At 39.1% G+C, this 18,285-nt stretch overlaps 1 protein-coding gene across 1 annotated transcript in view; it reads left to right on the top strand.

The window, feature by feature from the left end:
• TRHR (thyrotropin releasing hormone receptor) overlaps positions 1-3,967 on the top strand; it is a 54,308-nt gene extending 50,341 nt beyond the window's left edge. Inside the window, exon 2 of the mRNA XM_055432644.2 lies at positions 3,560-3,967. Coding sequence (XP_055288619.1) covers positions 3,560-3,967 — 408 coding nt within the window. The remainder of the gene's footprint in view (positions 1-3,559) is intronic.
• The last annotated feature ends 14,318 nt before the right edge of the window (positions 3,968-18,285 follow it).

The following is an 18,285-nucleotide window of genomic DNA, read 5'->3' on the forward strand; positions in this document are numbered from 1 at the left end:
GAAAAGGATCATGTTTACATATTTTGAAATGATTATTTCTCTATCTGAATTTGTTCAGCATTTATTGAGAGCTATCTTATGTCATGTGTGTGTGTGTGTGTGTGTGTGTGTGTGCGCGCGCTCAGTTGTGTCTGACTATTTGCGATCTCACGGACTGTAGCCCACCAGGCTCTTCTGTCCTTGGGATTTCCCAGACAAGAATACTGGAGTGGGTTGTCATCTCCTTCTCCAGTGGATCTTCCTGACCCAGGGATTGAACCCAAATCTGCTGGCATCTTCTGCATTGCAGGCGGATTCTTTACCTACTGAGCCACCTAAGAAGCCCTCTCTTATGTCACATACTGAATTAAATCCCCAAGGAAAGAGAAATGAACAAACTTACTCATGTCCTGAAGAAAGTTCACCATCTATTGGACAGGTGGACAAATATAACTCATTGAAATAAGAAGTGTGGGGAGTGATGCCAAAGTATACATGGGGAGCAAGTGGCAGAGGTGCTAACCTAAAAACTGACTGCTTTCCTCTAAGACAATGAAAGTTGCTCCCTCACTCACATTAAGTAAAAACATGTAGGTAGATATTAAATGCAGATTTAGTGTTTTACCTGAAATTTTTGTCAGTCAGTTCAGTCGCTCAGTCATGTCCGACTCTTTGTGACCCCATGAATCACAGCACACCAGGCCTCCCTGTCCATCACCAACTCCCAGAGTTCACTCAAACTCATGTCCATCGAGTCGGTGATGCCATCCAGCCATCTCATTCTCCGTCGTCCCCGTCTCCTCCCACCCCCAATCCCTCCTAGCATCAGTCTTTTCCAGTGAGTCAACTCATCACATGAGTAGGGAAAAAATAGATAAAATTCAATCTTAAAGTTCAAAAATTTAGCAGCAATAAGTAAGTTGCAATTATACTTAGAAGAAGTTGAATGTTTTTGGCACCATATGGGGATAACATAGTAGAAATCTCATTAATGAAAACGAGTCTCACAGTGAGAGCAAACTATAAAGAAGAGAGAATGGGCTTTGGCTTAAGCAGACTTAGCTTGAATCATGGCTGTCCTTTACTAGCTACATGTCTTTAGACAATCACATAGACTCTCTAAACCTCAATTTATTCATATGCAAAATACTAGCTTACACATTAATAAGCATTAAATAAGATCATGTTTACATATCTTTATGACAGACCATTAAAAAGACTCAATAGCAAAAGAGACACAGATGTATAGAACAGTCTCTGGGACTCTGTGGGAGAGGGTGAGGGTGGGATGATTTGGGAGAATGGCATTGAAACATGTATGTTGTCATATGTGAAACGAATCGCCAGTTCAGGGTCGTTGCATGTTACAGGATGCTTGGGGCTGGTGTGCGGGGATGACCCAGAGGGAGGATAAAGGGAGGAGAGAGGTGGGAAGGGGGTTCAGGAAGGGGAACTCATGTACACCCAGGGCGGATTCATGTCAATGTATGGCAAAACCAAGCAATATAATATTGTAAAATAATTAGCCTCCAATAAAAATTTTTAAAAAAAAGAGTTCTAAAAAAAAAAAAGACCCAAATGTAATGCTGGCATTCTAGCTGTAAATTAATCCAGGGGCTCAAATATAGGATGCTCAGTCCTTGGCAAGGATTCGGAGGATGTTGGCAAGTGTGAAGCAGTGGATTGATGTCAGAGAACCTGAAGTACCAGGCAGTTGACAAAACAGAGATGTGAGTGATGACAATGATGACAAAGATGATAATTACTATGGCTCCTTCCAAAGCTCAGAATACTTATCACTGAATTAAGCTTTTAATTTCCTAGGATCAATTAAAGTATTTACTCCTAATCTTCAATGTCAGCTTAAGAAAAAGCAGGCTTCCATTAACCTCTTGTCTGAATAGATCCTCCTTATCTCTGAAAGAAGGCAGGATCTCTGGAATGTTTTACTTGGTATTATATTAGTCAATGGAAATATCACTTTCTACTGAACAACTTCTGTGCCCCAGTAAGCCAAATATAAAATGTAATTATCCTACCTGCACCGAGTCAGTAGAACAGTGAACAGTGATCACCCAGGACATAAGGTAGAGCAGGAGGGCTTGGGGGACATTCTACAAGGGCAGGGAGAGCTTCAAGAAAGTGATCAAATGGCCCCAGAAGCCATGGAAACACAGTAAGTTGAGACTGGGTGGATAGATAGTACTTAGGTACCATTGCGGAGAAGTTGTAGGAGCTATTAAAATTAAAGATATTAGTGGTTCAAAAAGCTATAACGGCTATGCGTGTCCATAAGTGGGCTTCCCTGGTGGTTCAGAATCTGCCTGCAATGCTGGAAACCCGGATTTGATCCCTGGGTTGGGAAGATCCCTTGGAGAAGGGAAGGGCTACCCACTCTAGTACACTGGCCTGGAGAAGTCCATGGACAGAGGAGCCTGACAGGCTGCAGTCAATGGGGTCACACAGAGTCAGATAAAAATTAGAAGTTTTACAGCAAATCATATTTGGGAAGCTCAGAAAGGAGACAACTGCTATAGAATAACAGCAAGAGGACAGCATTACCCCCACAATGCAGGATTTGTAGGAGTGCCTGGGATGGACAAGATATGGTTAAAGGGTAAGACAGAGTCCCAGAATCAGAAGGAGTACTAGTCAGGAAAGGAAAGTATTCTAACAAAGAAGAGTAAGATGGATTCTGTCATCAGGATTAAGTACAAGGAGCCAAATTTATAGTGGATACTAATGACAGAGTAGATGTCTAGCTGTGGAATCCTTATTTCTACACAGTGGGATCTCTCTTGATGCCAAAACAAGCTAGAGGCTGGCAGTGGGGATTTCAGAAAAGCAGCTGGGAGGTTAAAGGAGGAAGCATCAGTCCCTCCTATTTTAAGTACTTTCAAGTTCAGAACATCTAGAAAGTCTGGGCTGAGGAAGCTGAACTTTTTCAAACACTGCAAGGGACTAAAGATAACTGAAAACTGATTTTAAAATATGTAAAGTGCTCCTCTTGAAGAAAAGGTGAGTAAACATGGGATTGGATCCAAGGTCTCCTAATGCTTACCGCAGACACTTCTCACAACTTGGGTCACATTCTCAGACTGGGATTTCAGCTGTGACTTCATGGCTATCATGGGTGGTCCCTGCTCCAGAGAACATTGCACTGAATTCACTGTCCTCTTCTCCACCTCAAGGTTCTCTCTGAAGCCCCCAGAAGTTTCCAGGCTGGAAAATCCTGGAGGTACAGGGCAATTTAAACAAGGCACCTCTCAACAAAGGGCAGTTGGTGAATAAATGCCTCCCAAGCTGGACAAATGATCCAACTATAACACTTGACCCAAAGTTTTCCACGGTGGGAGCTGTCAAAAATACACCTTATTTTGGCTTTTCCTCCTCTGTCACTCTGTCCTCTGTGCCTTTAACCCTGCTCCCCGGGTTCATCTCCCAAATAAACTGCCCTCACCCAAGTCCTTGCCTTGGGACTAAAGTTTGGAAGAGGGCAGAGGGGGAGTCGTCTTATTTTCATACTTTTGTCCTGTTTTGTTTTAATTTGTGTTTGCACTGCATTTCTGTTTCTCCATAGGTCACCAAGATGCTGGCAGTGGTTGTCATCCTGTTTGCCCTTTTATGGATGCCCTACAGAACCCTTGTGGTTGTCAACTCATTTCTCTCCAGCCCTTTCCAAGAAAATTGGTTCTTGCTCTTTTGCAGAATTTGCATTTATCTCAACAGTGCCATCAACCCAGTGATTTACAATCTCATGTCCCAGAAATTTCGTGCAGCCTTCAGAAAGCTCTGCAACTGTAAGCAGAAGCCAGTAGAGAAACCGGCTAACTACAGCGTGACCCTAAATTACAGCGTCATCAAGGAGTCCGACCATTTCAGCACAGAGTTGGATGATATCACCGTCAGCGACACTTACTTGTCTGCCACAAAGGTGTCTTTTGATGACACCTGCTTGGCTTCTGAAATAACCTTCAGCCAAAGTTGATTGATGGAGTAGAGAAAATGGATGATAAAGAAAATGAGAATCTGTGCAGTTATCAACCCAAGAGAGGAAACAGCCAATACTCGTATGTGACAGCAGAGCAGACAAATTCTTTGCCGATGCTCTAATAAATCCTGGCCCAAGGTACTCTATCCCATGAGAATGATTCTGTTTCATTCTCATACCAAAAAATATACATCATAAAAAAAATTGAGCAGATCTGTGAAAGATCCAGATGGTGGAAACTTTCCATTTAATTTGAGACGTTTCACTATATATTCTGGGGCTGTGAATTTTAGATAAAATCAAGGCATCAATTTACCATATTCAACATAACTTTATCAAATGTATTTTTTCACCCCCTCCAGATTATTTATACATTTGAGAATTTGGCAACATGAAAAATTTTAGTGTTTTCATTTAACATTTCATTTTAATAATGTACAGTGCTGTCTTCATGAATATCTGAAACTACAGTGAAGTATAGAAAAAAAAATTTTATTTGTTGAGTAAAAATGAGATTTCAGACAAATATATTCACTGTTTGAAAAATGTTATAATGCCTATAAAATTCTAAGTTGACTTTTTTATATTTTACAAAGTAGATGATCATCATTCAGCTTTAGTGTAAATAACCAAAACCTCAACATAACCAAAATCACTAATTGAGAAGATGTGTAGATTTGATGTTTAAATAAGTCCAGTTCTATACTCTTCAAGCCTTCAAAATGATGGGTAAGACAGGAGAAACAACTAGATTAAATAACTGTGAAGACACAAACACATGATTAATATTGAAAAGCATAACCAAGACTAGAGAAAGGTTTTACTTTTTCCTCTGAAAATTTTAAGGAAGAAAATCCTATTTTTGAGCATTCCCATGTATAAACAACTGAGCCATGTCAAGCAAATCCTTCTAGTTGAATCTAGCTGAAAGGTCTGAAACATTCTCAAAAGCTTAGTTGATATTCTAAGTGACCAAAGACTGACTATCACACTTCCAGATGAAGACCCCAATGAGCATTGTAGTCACTGGATTTTAACTTGTCTGCAAATGTCTTTCCTGCCTGCCTGCTTGTCTTTTGTAGGTTCTTCTTTTCTTTTTTTCAAATGTTTGTGATTGTGATATTTTGTTTACAGATTCTAAATCAAAGCAATGAAAAATTTTGTCACCTTTATGTTCAATAGAGCTAAAATTGATTTCATCTCACTGTTAATATATCTTCACAGTTACAACAGGCCTGCTCTTCTATTCCAGTGATTATTAGAGAGATGTAAATGTGAATCTCTCAGGTCCTGCTTTAATCCCTTTCAGTTGATTCATCTACTAAGATCTGGCTAATTGGTATCTCCCAGTGTCAAAAGGGCCCTAGGTGTTGATTCAGTAATAGCTGAATTTTAATGATTGGGTTGAAAAGTACTGGGTACTTTTAAGTGCCCTCAAAGACTGGCATTTTCCCTCTCCAGGGTATATCCCTACCTTGTGACTTTTTTCTGAAACCTATTGCTAATGATCATTACCCACACAAACACCTTGTTTATGAGGAATATGTTACTCAGTTTTGGAAACTTCAGCTTTTAAATGCCTCTTCATGGAGACTCTGCCATCTAAAACCTCAATCTCAAATATGCTTTGGTGAAAATTGGCCTCATTTACTCCATGAAAACATTCTTATCCTGTTCCTGTGGCAGTAAAAAGATGCAAGCACACATTTATAGGAAATGCCCTAAAGGCTATGTGCATGACACGAAGAAATCTATTTTAACTGACTTTTCATCCTGGATTAAAGACTGAATTTGGAATCATATAGATAGAGCACTAGAATGACCCAACCCCAAATCACACATGCATGTGTGCGGGTGCATACGAACACATGCTTGTAGTTCCATAAGTTACTTAACAAGGGGGATTGTAATATGCTAGATTTTTTTTGATAACAGGAAGAACTGATGTCTCTGAACATCTACTATGTCTCAGGCATGCTAGTAGATATGCAATCAACATTGTTCATCACAGTCTCACTACAGCTGTAATTTTCTTATGATAAGACCAGGGATCAGGGATTAATTCCCTAAACTGTGTAGATGTTAGGGAGAGAAAATGAAGAAATGTCTTTCTTTTTTCTTTTCCTTTTTTTCAAGCTAGCATGCTGATTAACATTCTTGTGACCTGATGGCATAAGTAATAAAAATATATATATACTTTGCAGAATGATAATAATTAGATGTTGAAAAATATTATGATTAGTTTTATATGTTAGTCTTAGAATATAATATACTCTTCGTATCTTTGAAAGCTTAATTTATGGGCTCAATTTTTGTTTTAATGCTTAAAAAGTTATTTGCTGATAATCTGTTAGTTTTAGACCACATGGGAAATTCAAAAGAACACAGTTCATAGTGTTTCAACTCTAAAACAAATGACTTTATGAAGTTAAATGTTCCCATGCAATATCCACTAGATATTTGGGTTTCAGTTCAGTTCAGCCACTCAGTTGTGTCCGACTCTTTGCGACCCCATGAATCACAGCATGCCAAGCCTCCCTGTCCACAGCACCAATTTATTCAGTTCAGTTCAGTTCAGTTCAGTCGCTCAGTCATGCCCGACTCTCCGCGACCCCATGAATCACTATACTAAATCAAAAATATTGTCTTAAATAACCAAAAGTTAACAAACAATCAAATGAAAAATAAAAAACTAGATTAAAAATTGCTGAAGGAGTGAAGTAATGTTATTAAGGCCTCACCTAATAAAATTCTTTGAGTTGTTTTATTACTTCCAATTTCATTAATTGCTGAGTGTCTTTGGTTAGATCTTGCACCTAAGGTAATTAGGTAAAGGGCATAGATAATTAATAAAAAAGCAGACATAAATTTCCACTTCAGACTTCTCCATCAGTATTATGAGTACATTTCTAGAACTTCTCTCCAACATAAATTTTCTAAATGATGAAGAGAAATGAGAAAAGTGTAAACTCTACAATTATTCTTAAACAACCCAAATGCATAAAACAATGTAACTTGACAATAAACCAAAACAAATGGCTGCTTTGAGCTAAACAATTAGTTAAATCAAAGGAAACTACAGTCATAAAACTTAAGTGTAACTAAATACTAAATGGATACTTGAATTGTTTCATTTTTATAATGAAATAACAGTGAAGACATATCTTAGTAATGCTGAACCCACATGGTTTTGAACTACTCGAAGAATCAGAGTTACATCACTGTTGTTCAGTGTCTGTCATGTCTGGCTCTTTGTGACTCCATGGACTGTAGCAAAGCAGGCTCCTCTATCCACTATCTCCCGGAGTTTGCTCAAATGCATGTCCACTGAGTCAGTAATTCTATCTAATTGTCTCATCCTCTGCTGCCCCCTTCTCCTCCTGCCTTCAATCTTTCCCAGCATCAGGGGCTTTTCCAATGAGTCCATTCTTTGCATCAGGTGGCCAAAGTATTGGAGCTTCAGCTTTAGCATCAGTCCTTCCAATGAACACCCAGGATTGATCTCCCTTAGAATGGACTGGTTGGATCTCCTTGCAGTCCAAAGGACTCTCAAGAGTCTTCTCCAACACCACAGTTCAAAAGAATCAGTTCTTCAGCACTCAGCCTTCTTTATGGTCCAACTCTCACATCCATACATGACTACTGGAAAAACCATAGCTTTGACTATATGGACCTTCGTCAGCAAAGTAATGTCTCTGCTTTTTGATATGCTGTCTGGGTTTGTCATAGCTTTTTTTCCAAGGAGCAAGTGTCTTTTAATTTCATAGCTGCAGTCACTATTCATGGTAATTTTGGAGACCAAGAAAACAAAATCTGTCACTGCTTCCACTTTTTCTCCTTCTATTTGCCATGAGGTGATGGGACCAGATGCCATGATCTTAGGTTTTTTGATTTTGAGTTTCAAACCAACTTTTTCACTCTCCTCTTTCACTCTCATCAAGAAGCTCTTTAGTTTCTCTTCACTTTCGGCCATTAGAGTGGTATCATCTGCATATATGAGATTGTTGATATTTCTCCCAGCAATCTTGATTCCAGCCTGGGATTCATCCAGCCCGGCATTTCAAATGATGTACTCTGCATAGAATTTAAATAGAAGGGTGACAATATACAGCCTTGATGTACTCCTTTCACAATTTTGAACCAGTCCATTGCCCGGTTCTAACTGACATACATACAGGTTTCTCAAGAGGCAGATAAGGTGCTCTGATATTCCCATCTCTTGAAGAATTTTCCACAGTTTTTTGTGATCCACATAGAGGGTGGGAGGAGATGGGGATGACAGAGAATGAGATGGCTGGATGGTATCACCAACTCAATGGACATGAGTTTGAGTGAACTCTGGGAGTTGGTGATGGACAGGAAGGCCTGGCATGCTGTGATTCATGGGGTCGCAAAGAGTCGGACACGACTTAGCCACTGAACTGAAGTCAAAGGCTTTAGCATAGACAGTGAAGCAGAACTAATTGTTTCTGTAGAACGCCCTTGCTTTCTCCATGATCCAACAAGTGTTGAGAGTTTGATCTCTGGTTCCTATGCCTTTTCAAAACCCAGCTTGTATATCTGGAAGTTCTCAGTTCACACATTTCTGAAGCCTAGCGTGAAGGATTTTGAAGATAACCTTGCTAGCAGGTAAAATGAGCACAATTATGCGATATTTTAAACATTCATTGGCATTACCCTTCTTTAGGATTGGAATGAAAGCTGAGCTTTTCCAGTCCTGTGGCCACTGCTGAGTCTTCCAAATTTGCTGACATATCAACTGTAGCACTCCAACAGCATCAACTTTTAGGATTTTAACTAGATCTGCTGGAACTCTGTCACTTCCACTAGTTTTGCTCATAGTAATGCTTCCTAATGCCCACTTGACCTCACTCTCCAGGATGTCTGTCTCTAGGTGAATAACCACACCATCGTGGTTATCCAGGTGATTAAGACCTTTTTTGTGTACTTCTTTTATTCTTGTCACTTCTTCTTAATGTCTTCTACTTCTGTTAGGTTCTTACCATTTCTGTCCTTTATTGTGTCCATCCTTAAATGAAATGTTCCCATGATATCTCCAATATTCTTGAAGAGATCTCTAGTCTTTCTCATTCTATTTTTCCTCTATTTCTCTACATTGATCATTTAAGAAGACCTTCTTATCTCTCCTTGCTATTCTCTAGAACTCTGCACTCAGTTGGGTATATCTTTCCCTTTCTTCCTTGCCTTTCACTTTTCTTCTTTCCCCAGCCATTTATAAAGTCTCTTCAGACAGCCACATTTCCTTCTTGAATTTCTTTTTCTCTGGAATGGTTTTGGTTACTGCCTCCTGCACAGTGTTATTAAGCTCTTGTCCCTAGTTCTCCAGACACTCTGTCTACCAGATCTAATCCTTTGAATCTATGCTCACCTCCACTGTATAATCATAAGAAGTTTGATTTAGGTCATACCTGAATGGCCTAGTAGTTTTTCTTACTTTCTTCAACTTAAGCCTGAATTTTGCAGTATGGCCTCATGATTTGAGCCATAGTCAGCTCCTGGTCTTGTTTTTGCTGACTGTATAAAGCTTCTCCATCTGTGGCTACAAAGAACATAATCAGTCTGATTTCAGTATTGACCATCTGGTGATGTCCATATGTAGAGTCATCCCTTGGGTTGTTGGAAGAGAGTGTTTGCTATGACCAGTGTGTTCTCGACAAAACTCTGTTTGCCTTTGCTCTGCTTCATTTTGCACTCCAAATCCAAATTTGCCTGTTTTTAGGATTATATCTTGACTTCCTACTTTTGTATTCCAATCCCCTAAGATGAAAAGGACATCTTTTTTTGTTGTTCATCCTAGAAGGGGTTGTAGGTCTTCATGGAACCATTCAACTTCAGCTTCTTTGCATCAGTGGTTGGGGCATAGACTTGGATTACTGTGATGTTGAATGGTTTGCCTTGTAAATGAACTGAAATAACTCTGTCATTTTTGAGATTGCACCCAAGCACTGCATTTCAGACTCTTTTGTTGACTATGAGGGCTACTCCCTTTCTTCTAAGGGATTCTTACCCACAGTTGTAGCTATAATGGTCATCTGAAGCAAATTTGTCCACTCCTGTCCATTTTAGTTCACTGACTCCTAAGCTGTCAGGGTTCAGTCTTAGACCATTTCCTGCCTGACCACACCCAGTTGACCTTGATTCATGGACCTAACATTCCAGGTTCCTATGCAATACTGTTCTTTACAGCATTGGACTTTACTTTTACCACCAGACCCATCCACAACTGAGCATCATTTTCTCTTTGACCCAGCCATTTCATTCTTTCTGGAGCTATTTGTATTAGTAATTGGCCTCTGCTCATTCCAAGTAGCATATTGGACACCTTCTGATCTTGTGGCAGGAGGTGGGGACTCATTGTCAAGTATCATATCTTTTTGTCTTTTCATAGTGTCATGTGGTTCTCATGGCAAGAACACTGGAATGACTTGCCATTTCCTCCTCCAGTGGATCATGTTTTGTCAGAGTTCTTCACTATGATTCGTCCATCTTGGGTGGCCCTGCATGGCATGGCTCATAGTTTCATTGAGCTACACATGGCCCTTCACCACAACAAGGCTGTGGTCCATGAAGAGATGCATCACGTTCAGTTCAGTTCAGTTCAGTTCAGTCGCTCAGTCGTGTCCGACTCTCCGCGACCCCATGAATCACAGCACGCCAGGCCTCCCTGTCCATCACCAACTCCCGGAGTACACTCAAACTCATGTCCACAGAGTCGGAACCTATGTTAAATATATAGACATGAAAAAAGAGGGAAAATATTAATTTTTGAAGAAAATAAGAAATTTTAAATAGTTTGCCAATATCTCTATGAATTCTGTAAATAATATATTCAACATTATTTACATCTCTCAACTGCCACTCCAAAGGAGTTGGAATGTTTTTTCATGGACTAATCGCCGAAGAATCGATGCTTTTGAACTGTGGTGCTGGAGAAGACTCTTGAGAGTCCCTTATACTGCAAGGAGATCCAACCAGTCCATTCTAAAGGAGATCAATCCTGGGTGTTCATTGGAGGGACTGATGCTAAAGCTGAAACTGCAATACTTTGGCCACCTCATGCGATGGGTTGACTCACTGGAAAAGACTCTGATGCTGGGAAAGGTTGGGGGCGGGAGGAGAAGGGGACGACGGAGAATGAGATGGCTGGATGGCATCACCGACTCTGTGGACATGAGTTTGAGTGTACTCCGGGAGTTGGTGATGGACAGGGAGGCCTGACGTGCTGTGATTCATGGGGTCGCGGAGAGTCGGACACGACTGAGCAACTGAACTGAACTGAACTGAACTGAACTGAAGAGAACTGGGTGTAAGTTATGGAGTCACCACAGACAACCAGTCCACCCAGGTTCCAAGAACATTTATTTCTAGCATTTGAATCACTTGTTCTCCTTGGAAGAAGCAGAGGATGAACATTTTTAGCAATCTGTTTTCTGTTTATCTGAAGTTGTCCATAGTAAAAAACCATCAGAACCAAGATTTGGCCAAGTGAGTATGTTTTTAGAGTAATACACATGAAGAAGTCTTACTGTACTCTGTGATAATAAATATATTCTTCTCTCCTTCTCCACCTCCCATATCAAACTCCTCTCTTTCCACAAATATTGGTTTTCCTCAGAGCAGTCAGTTATATCTGACTTCATTGAAGCCTAAACCTGGATATGAACTGTCTTAAGTAAAAGTGTATCAAAGATATATATTCAAATCTTTCAAATATGTATATGTATATATATATATCTTATTGCTCTGAACACTTCTATGTTTCATAAAGTCATGTTCAAACTTTGGAAAAACTGATGCTTCTAAAGTTTCTGTTTAAGTTATCTCCTCATTTTCATGGTGGGGAATCATGTGCAGAGTTGAGCTGTTTGATATAGATTTTTCCCTCACAGATTAAAGGAGAGGTCAGGCATTTCAGAGCTTCATTGAGAAACCAATAAAAGAATACTCCATATGTGATGAACTGCCACAGAAATTTAAGAAAATAAAAGGCTTTTCCCATTTCTAAGAATTTCACAACCCAATGAGGAAACTATATTGACTTCCATAACAAATCAATATGATATCATCTCAAAATACAACAGTTTGGCAATATTTATAATGTGAATTAGAGACATCAGAAGTGTTTTAAAGAAGCAATTAGGATCATTTAGGTTGTGACTCTATTTTATGAATTATAACTGGAAGTATTGATTATTATAATTCTTAACTTCATTGATCACAAGGGAGGAAAGGTTAGATATGGCCCTGTAATATTTTTGTTTTTATGTTTGGTCTATAATCTCAAATTATTCAGCAGAAAAGTTCATTTACAAGAGTGCCCATTGGGGAATAGTTTTGTTATGGAGATGATTAGAACCAAATGGACTATTCTAATATAAACTAAATCATATGGTTCTGATTTTAATATTCAAGTAATCTCTTTGAAAAGAGTTGACAAGAATGTCTGTAGACAATGTTTTCAGACCGTTTACATTCTTCTACACCGAGCACATTTATGGCAAATCCAATACGAGCTGATTGATTTATATTTTAGAAATTATGTCTGGAAAAATTTAAAATCTGGATGAAAGGGTTCACCTGGGACAACACATTCTGAGAGCTGTCAAATCTGGATCCTGCAAGAAAACAAAAAACAGTTTTATGGCCAATAAACAGAAAATCCACAGTAAAATCACCTCTATATCCCTGTGGAGGAGCATCTGTGTCAAGTCCATACTACACGTTCTCAACTGATATAATGGAAATAGAAGCACTTCGAAAATTATACAAGTTAAATGAATGGGATAAACAATTCAATTGGCTAAAGCTCCTGCAACTTACTCGAGCCCCGAAGCAACACCCATAAGTGATTATTTCATTCCTCACAGAACAATGGCCTTAGTTTTTGTCCATGTGACTATTCTCTGACTTGCAAAAAAGAGGATGAACTTTCTCAAGAATGTTATGGACCGATACTGATAAAGATGGAGACTTTCCAGAAAAGAAAAACAAATACAGCACGGCAGTAGAATGAGGTTTCATTTAACCACAGTTCTTAATTCAGAAGCCAGTAAGAACATCTGTACTCCTGAGATGGCACAAAATGCCCTAATAAGCAGGCTAAATGTTTATCCCTTAGCCAAGAATAAGAAACCACTCTCACTTTAATATACATAAGAATTATCTGAAAGTTTATCTTAAAATGTGCTTTATTTGACCTTGCCCCCAAATTCTTATTTATTAGGTAATTTTGAAGGCTGTGGTCCTCTGACCTCACCTGAAAAAATTAAAAATAATAATAACAAAATACATTTTAGAAAAAGAAAGCCATTGAGTCATGTCCCCAGTGGAGATCTTTGAGGCGCTTATTTATCATAATTCTTAAAAAGCAAACTGTATGAAAAACTCCTTGAGAATACATCTATCATTGTTGTATTCCACGAATCATCTAAACTTGGATAATGTCCCTAAGTGTTAAATGTAGGAAAGAACCAATGAATGAACCAATGGACCAATGAATTCCAAGCTATGCAATACATTTTAAATTTTTCTGCTGATGTCCAATTTGCCTCTAGATTTGTTTACACAATAAGAGAACTATTTCTATCTGGTTTTTATTTTTTAAACAGCTCTTGGGGCTTCCCAGGTGGTGCCAGTGGTAAAGAATCTGCCTGCAATGCAGGAGATACAGGAGAGATGGTTTCGATCCCTGGGTCAGGAAGATTCCCTGGAGTAGGAAATGGCAAACCACTCCAGTATTCTGGCCTGGAAAATCCTATGGACAGAGAAGCCTGGTGGTCCATGGGGTCACAAAGAGTTGGACATGACTGAGCACCCAGGCCATCCATCCATCACCCAGCTCAGTGAAAGGTACTACATTAAGTGTGCTAGATGAAAGTCGAACAATTTCTTACATATGCATAGTGCTTGGCAATTTCTTTAGCACTTCCACATCCTAATTTAATAATTCAAGACTGACACATTGCCTCTGCCCTCAAGAAGATTACAGTCTAGTGATAACATACTAACATGGAAATGTAAGAAATACAGAATACATATTTGGAAGCCAAATTGTGTGATTTCAGATTACAAACAATTGAACTCTTCAGAGGAAAAGTGGCATCTTTGGCACTTGGGGTCATTAAGGAAGACTGTGCAGAGAACACAGGACTTCTTTCAAGGATATGTTTGATTTAGGCAGTTAAAGGAAAGACAGTTCATGGGAGAGAAATAAGATAAATGAGCCCAGGAAGATACAAATAACTCTTAGAGCAACATTCTGGATGTTAAGGATATGCATCCAAAGTCCATTTCATGGGAGATTAAAGCAGCATCCTGTCCTTTAATATTTGCCACACCAATAAAGCTCCAAAGAAAAGAAAAGTAAAGGTAGTCAAGGACCTACATGTGCTTATATTTGAGGAAATATTCACCTATACACTAGAATATAGAGTTAAAACACATATAGGTCAGCTTTGTTTATTATGTATAGAAGCTATATTACACTATTTGTCTTGTAAGCATTATAATTCTAAAAGTATTCTTATGTCTTAATTTTTGAAGTGAAAAATATGTGTATATATGTATATACATATATATCTTTGTTTCTAATCTATATCATATCATCACCATACATTTTAAAATATTTATACCAGTGTATATTATTCAGAGGTCCTTAACAACTCTGGATTTATCCAATTATGCGAACCATAGACATCAGAGCTAGCTCAGGGACCTAGACCCTTCATGAACTTAAGCTTCAAGATTAAATCTGTATTGACAAGCATGTAGTGATTAGCTTCAGATTACTTGTGACAACATCGTGGACTTGCATGTTGCTTTTGATATGCTCCTGAATGTGTTGGCCTCCTTTTATCAGTTTTAGAATGTTGTATGCTGACTCATTTCATCACCCAGGAATTAATTTCTGTGTCCTTGTGGAACAAAGACTCTTCTTTAAGAAAGTACAGCATTATGTGCTCTGCTGTGAGAAACTGTATGTCTGTTCCAATCTGTGTATCGTGAGCAATAAAGCATCAAACTGAAAGAACTGGCTCTTTAGTTTTCTTGGTCTTCCAAATATTTCATTTTGGTGCAATTTGACTCTTAATCACGTGCTCAGAAAAACATTAGTGGCACCCAACATGTACCAGTGTGGATTTATGAGATGATCGTAAGTAACACAGAGATAGATGTTTTCCACTTCAATAGTAAGCTTAATGTGTATTGGACAAAATGTGACTAGCTCATCAAATTCACAATGTCAATGATGTCAGTGTATTGACTTGATGTCAATACTGTGCTTAGTCATGCAGTTGTGTCCTACCATTTGTGACCTCATGGACTGTAGCCCACCAGGCTCCTCTGTCCATGAGGATTCTCCAGGTAAGAATACTGGAGTGGGTTGCCATGCCCTCCTCCAGGGGATCTTCCCAACCCAAGGTTGATATTCCTTTCAGTTCAGTTCAGTCGCTCAGTCGTGTCCGACTCTTTGCGACCCCATGAATCACAGCACGCCAGGCCTCCCTGTCCATCACCAACTCCCGGAGTTCACTCAAACTCATGTCCATCAAGTCGGTGATGCCATCCAGCCATCTCATTCTCTGACGTCCCCTTCTCCTCCCGCACCCAATCCTTCCCAGACAGACAAAAAACCCAGTGGTTTAAACAAGCGGCTAAGATGTGGACAACACTGAACTCATTGATTCAGGTGTCTGTCCCCTTTTGAACAATAGCAAAATAAACTCAGATACTTAATTGCATAAGCAAATTAAATTGTACATAATTGCAAAGCAAATTGCTCCATTACCTTTGTTGGTCCAAGTGATGGCCAACTTTACCTGGAAGAGGCAGAGCAAAAATACACAGACTGTAAAGTTCAACTCTTGTAGAAGTGGGTTTGGATCATTCCTGGGGACCACTGCTCTAGCAAACAGGCTCCATTTGATAAAGTTTATCTTGCCATGTACAAGAAAATGCTTGCTTAAGTAAATCTCAACCTTTGCTTTAATGACCTCAATCTTTCACACTTGGAGAATATGAGAAAAATGAAAAATACCACTTGAAGAACTGAACATTGAGTGAACAAGAGTAGGTTCTTTGAATCATCTTTATTCAAGAGTAAAACAACCTTGCCACCACTACCCCATCTACCTTCCAAAACATTTGTTCTTATATTATGAGCTGCAGCACCTTCAGCAATGTAAATTTTCCTCAATCCCCCCAGGTAAATAGTTTAGTGGGATTTTACCAAATAGCATAGTCCTCTTTCCCAAATCTCCTAAAAATGCTGTGAAAATCAATGAAGACACATTTTTGCTCACCATGATCGAGTAAAGTGCAGTGACTAGCACAGTAACTGGCACAAAATGGACCTTCCAAAAGTACCTGTTAATGGAGGTGAATAAATATATTTATTGAATAATTAAATTTAATGGACAGAAAGCATTTTATACAGCAGAGAATAACCTCTAAGAGTATAGATCTCATGTTGACTCTAAGTCTTAGACCTCTTCAGTCTATCACCCTTAGGGGGATACCACCTTCTAAAATCTCCTATTTTGACACAACATAAAACAAGTAGAAAAGTCCTTCTCATCAGATTTTAGAAAAAGACATTGAGTGCAAATATGCTGAAACAATGGAAATAAAGCAAAAAAGAATGATCTTCTCTGCCAGTAATATGACATTAACTCAAAGAGCCCTAAAACGAGAGTACAACATCTCAGTTTCCAAACAAATTGAATCTGGTGTCCCAAATAGGCATTTGTGTCTAAAATAGAAGCAAATGTATGCTGGATTTTCCTGGGCTTCACCAGTCAAAGGATACAAATGAAGTCACGGTAACATTAGTACATAATTTCCCTGGCCGGTCAACTGTCCTAACACCAACGCTTCAGTCTCCCCTTCAGTTATTTCTTACAGACCTGGGAGTGTGTCACTTTGCTCAGGACCTGTCTTATTTGTCTTCCACTTCAGACTCTTTAATGATGCAAAACAATGAGATAGCATCTCCTAGCTGATGTGGCTGCCAGTTCACATCATGACTATGTAGATGTCCCCAAGGAAACATCTCTTCTGACATCAAAAGACATAAAGATTTAGAAAGTTGCCAAAAAAACCAAACAAAAAACCTCCACTTTGTTCCTGATCTATATAAATTCACCATCTTTCTCCTAATTTACACCATGTTTTGAAATAATCCTGGTTCTGCATACTCCTGCTTATGTTCTGTGGTTAGCAATGATTCCAATAAAAATAAGCTCTCAGCTTCCACCTGTGAGCATCCTCTCACAGGAAGATCAAATTCAGCCTGGAAATAAGGCCAAAAAGAATCACCATAATCCTTTGCCTCTCCCCACCGCTCCCCTCAGACACTCATCACAAAGCTTTCCACCTCCAATGTCTTCTTGTCCTTTAATACGAATCCACTCATAAATGTAAATAATGAAAGGCATTGACCCACAAGAGTGGAGACTAAATCTGTTTGTTGTTTAGTTGTTCAGTCATGTCTGACTCTTTCGCAATTCCATGGACTGTAGCCCACCAGGCTCCTCTGTCCATGGGATTCTCCAGGCCAGAAGACTGGAGTGGGTTGCCATTCCCTTCTCCAGGGGAGGGATCGAACTCATGTCTCCTGAATTTCAGGCAGATTCTTTACCACTGAGTCCCCAGGGAAGCCAAATCCCAGTTTAGGGTCCATAATAATTACAGCCATATTAAAAACAGATTAGATTTGAGGAATAAAGTAGATATGCTACTTTACTTCTTCTTTCTAGAACTTTTATGAACAAATGCTGAAGAAGAAAAACTCAAGGATCCTTAGCTTACTTCAGATCTCAGTTCAATCCTACCCAAACAAGGAACACTAATAGCAGCTTCAGACATGATCAGTCTTGGCTTCATGATCATATCTCAACAGTAGCCTCAAGCATTCATGGGGCATGAGTGGGGGGCAGAGCCAAAATGAAATGTATTTGTCATTAGACCATACATGACTAGAAAGAAAAAAAATCTGCTTAGTTTGACTAACTGACATCCAATACAAGTGGAATTTTTTGAAGTCAAACAGGAGGATCTAGTTCTTAAGATGCTAAAAGCAAGTGTATTAGATGATATTTATTCTACTTCCCAGCTGTTGTTTTGAAAACCTACAGACTCTGCACGGACATCATAAAGCATTCTACTCAACAAATCTAGATTGGCTGGATTTGTTCAGTGCATTTGGAGAGAGGCCACAGGGTACACTCTATTTCCCCACAATCTGTAAACATTAACTGATAGATTCACAAAATTCAGTTTTATGGTGAAAGCCT

This window comes from Moschus berezovskii, chromosome 16, assembly GCF_049115385.1.
Source record: "Moschus berezovskii isolate FMDL1 chromosome 16, NW_MosBer_1.0, whole genome shotgun sequence".
NCBI lineage: Eukaryota > Metazoa > Chordata > Mammalia > Artiodactyla > Moschidae > Moschus > Moschus berezovskii.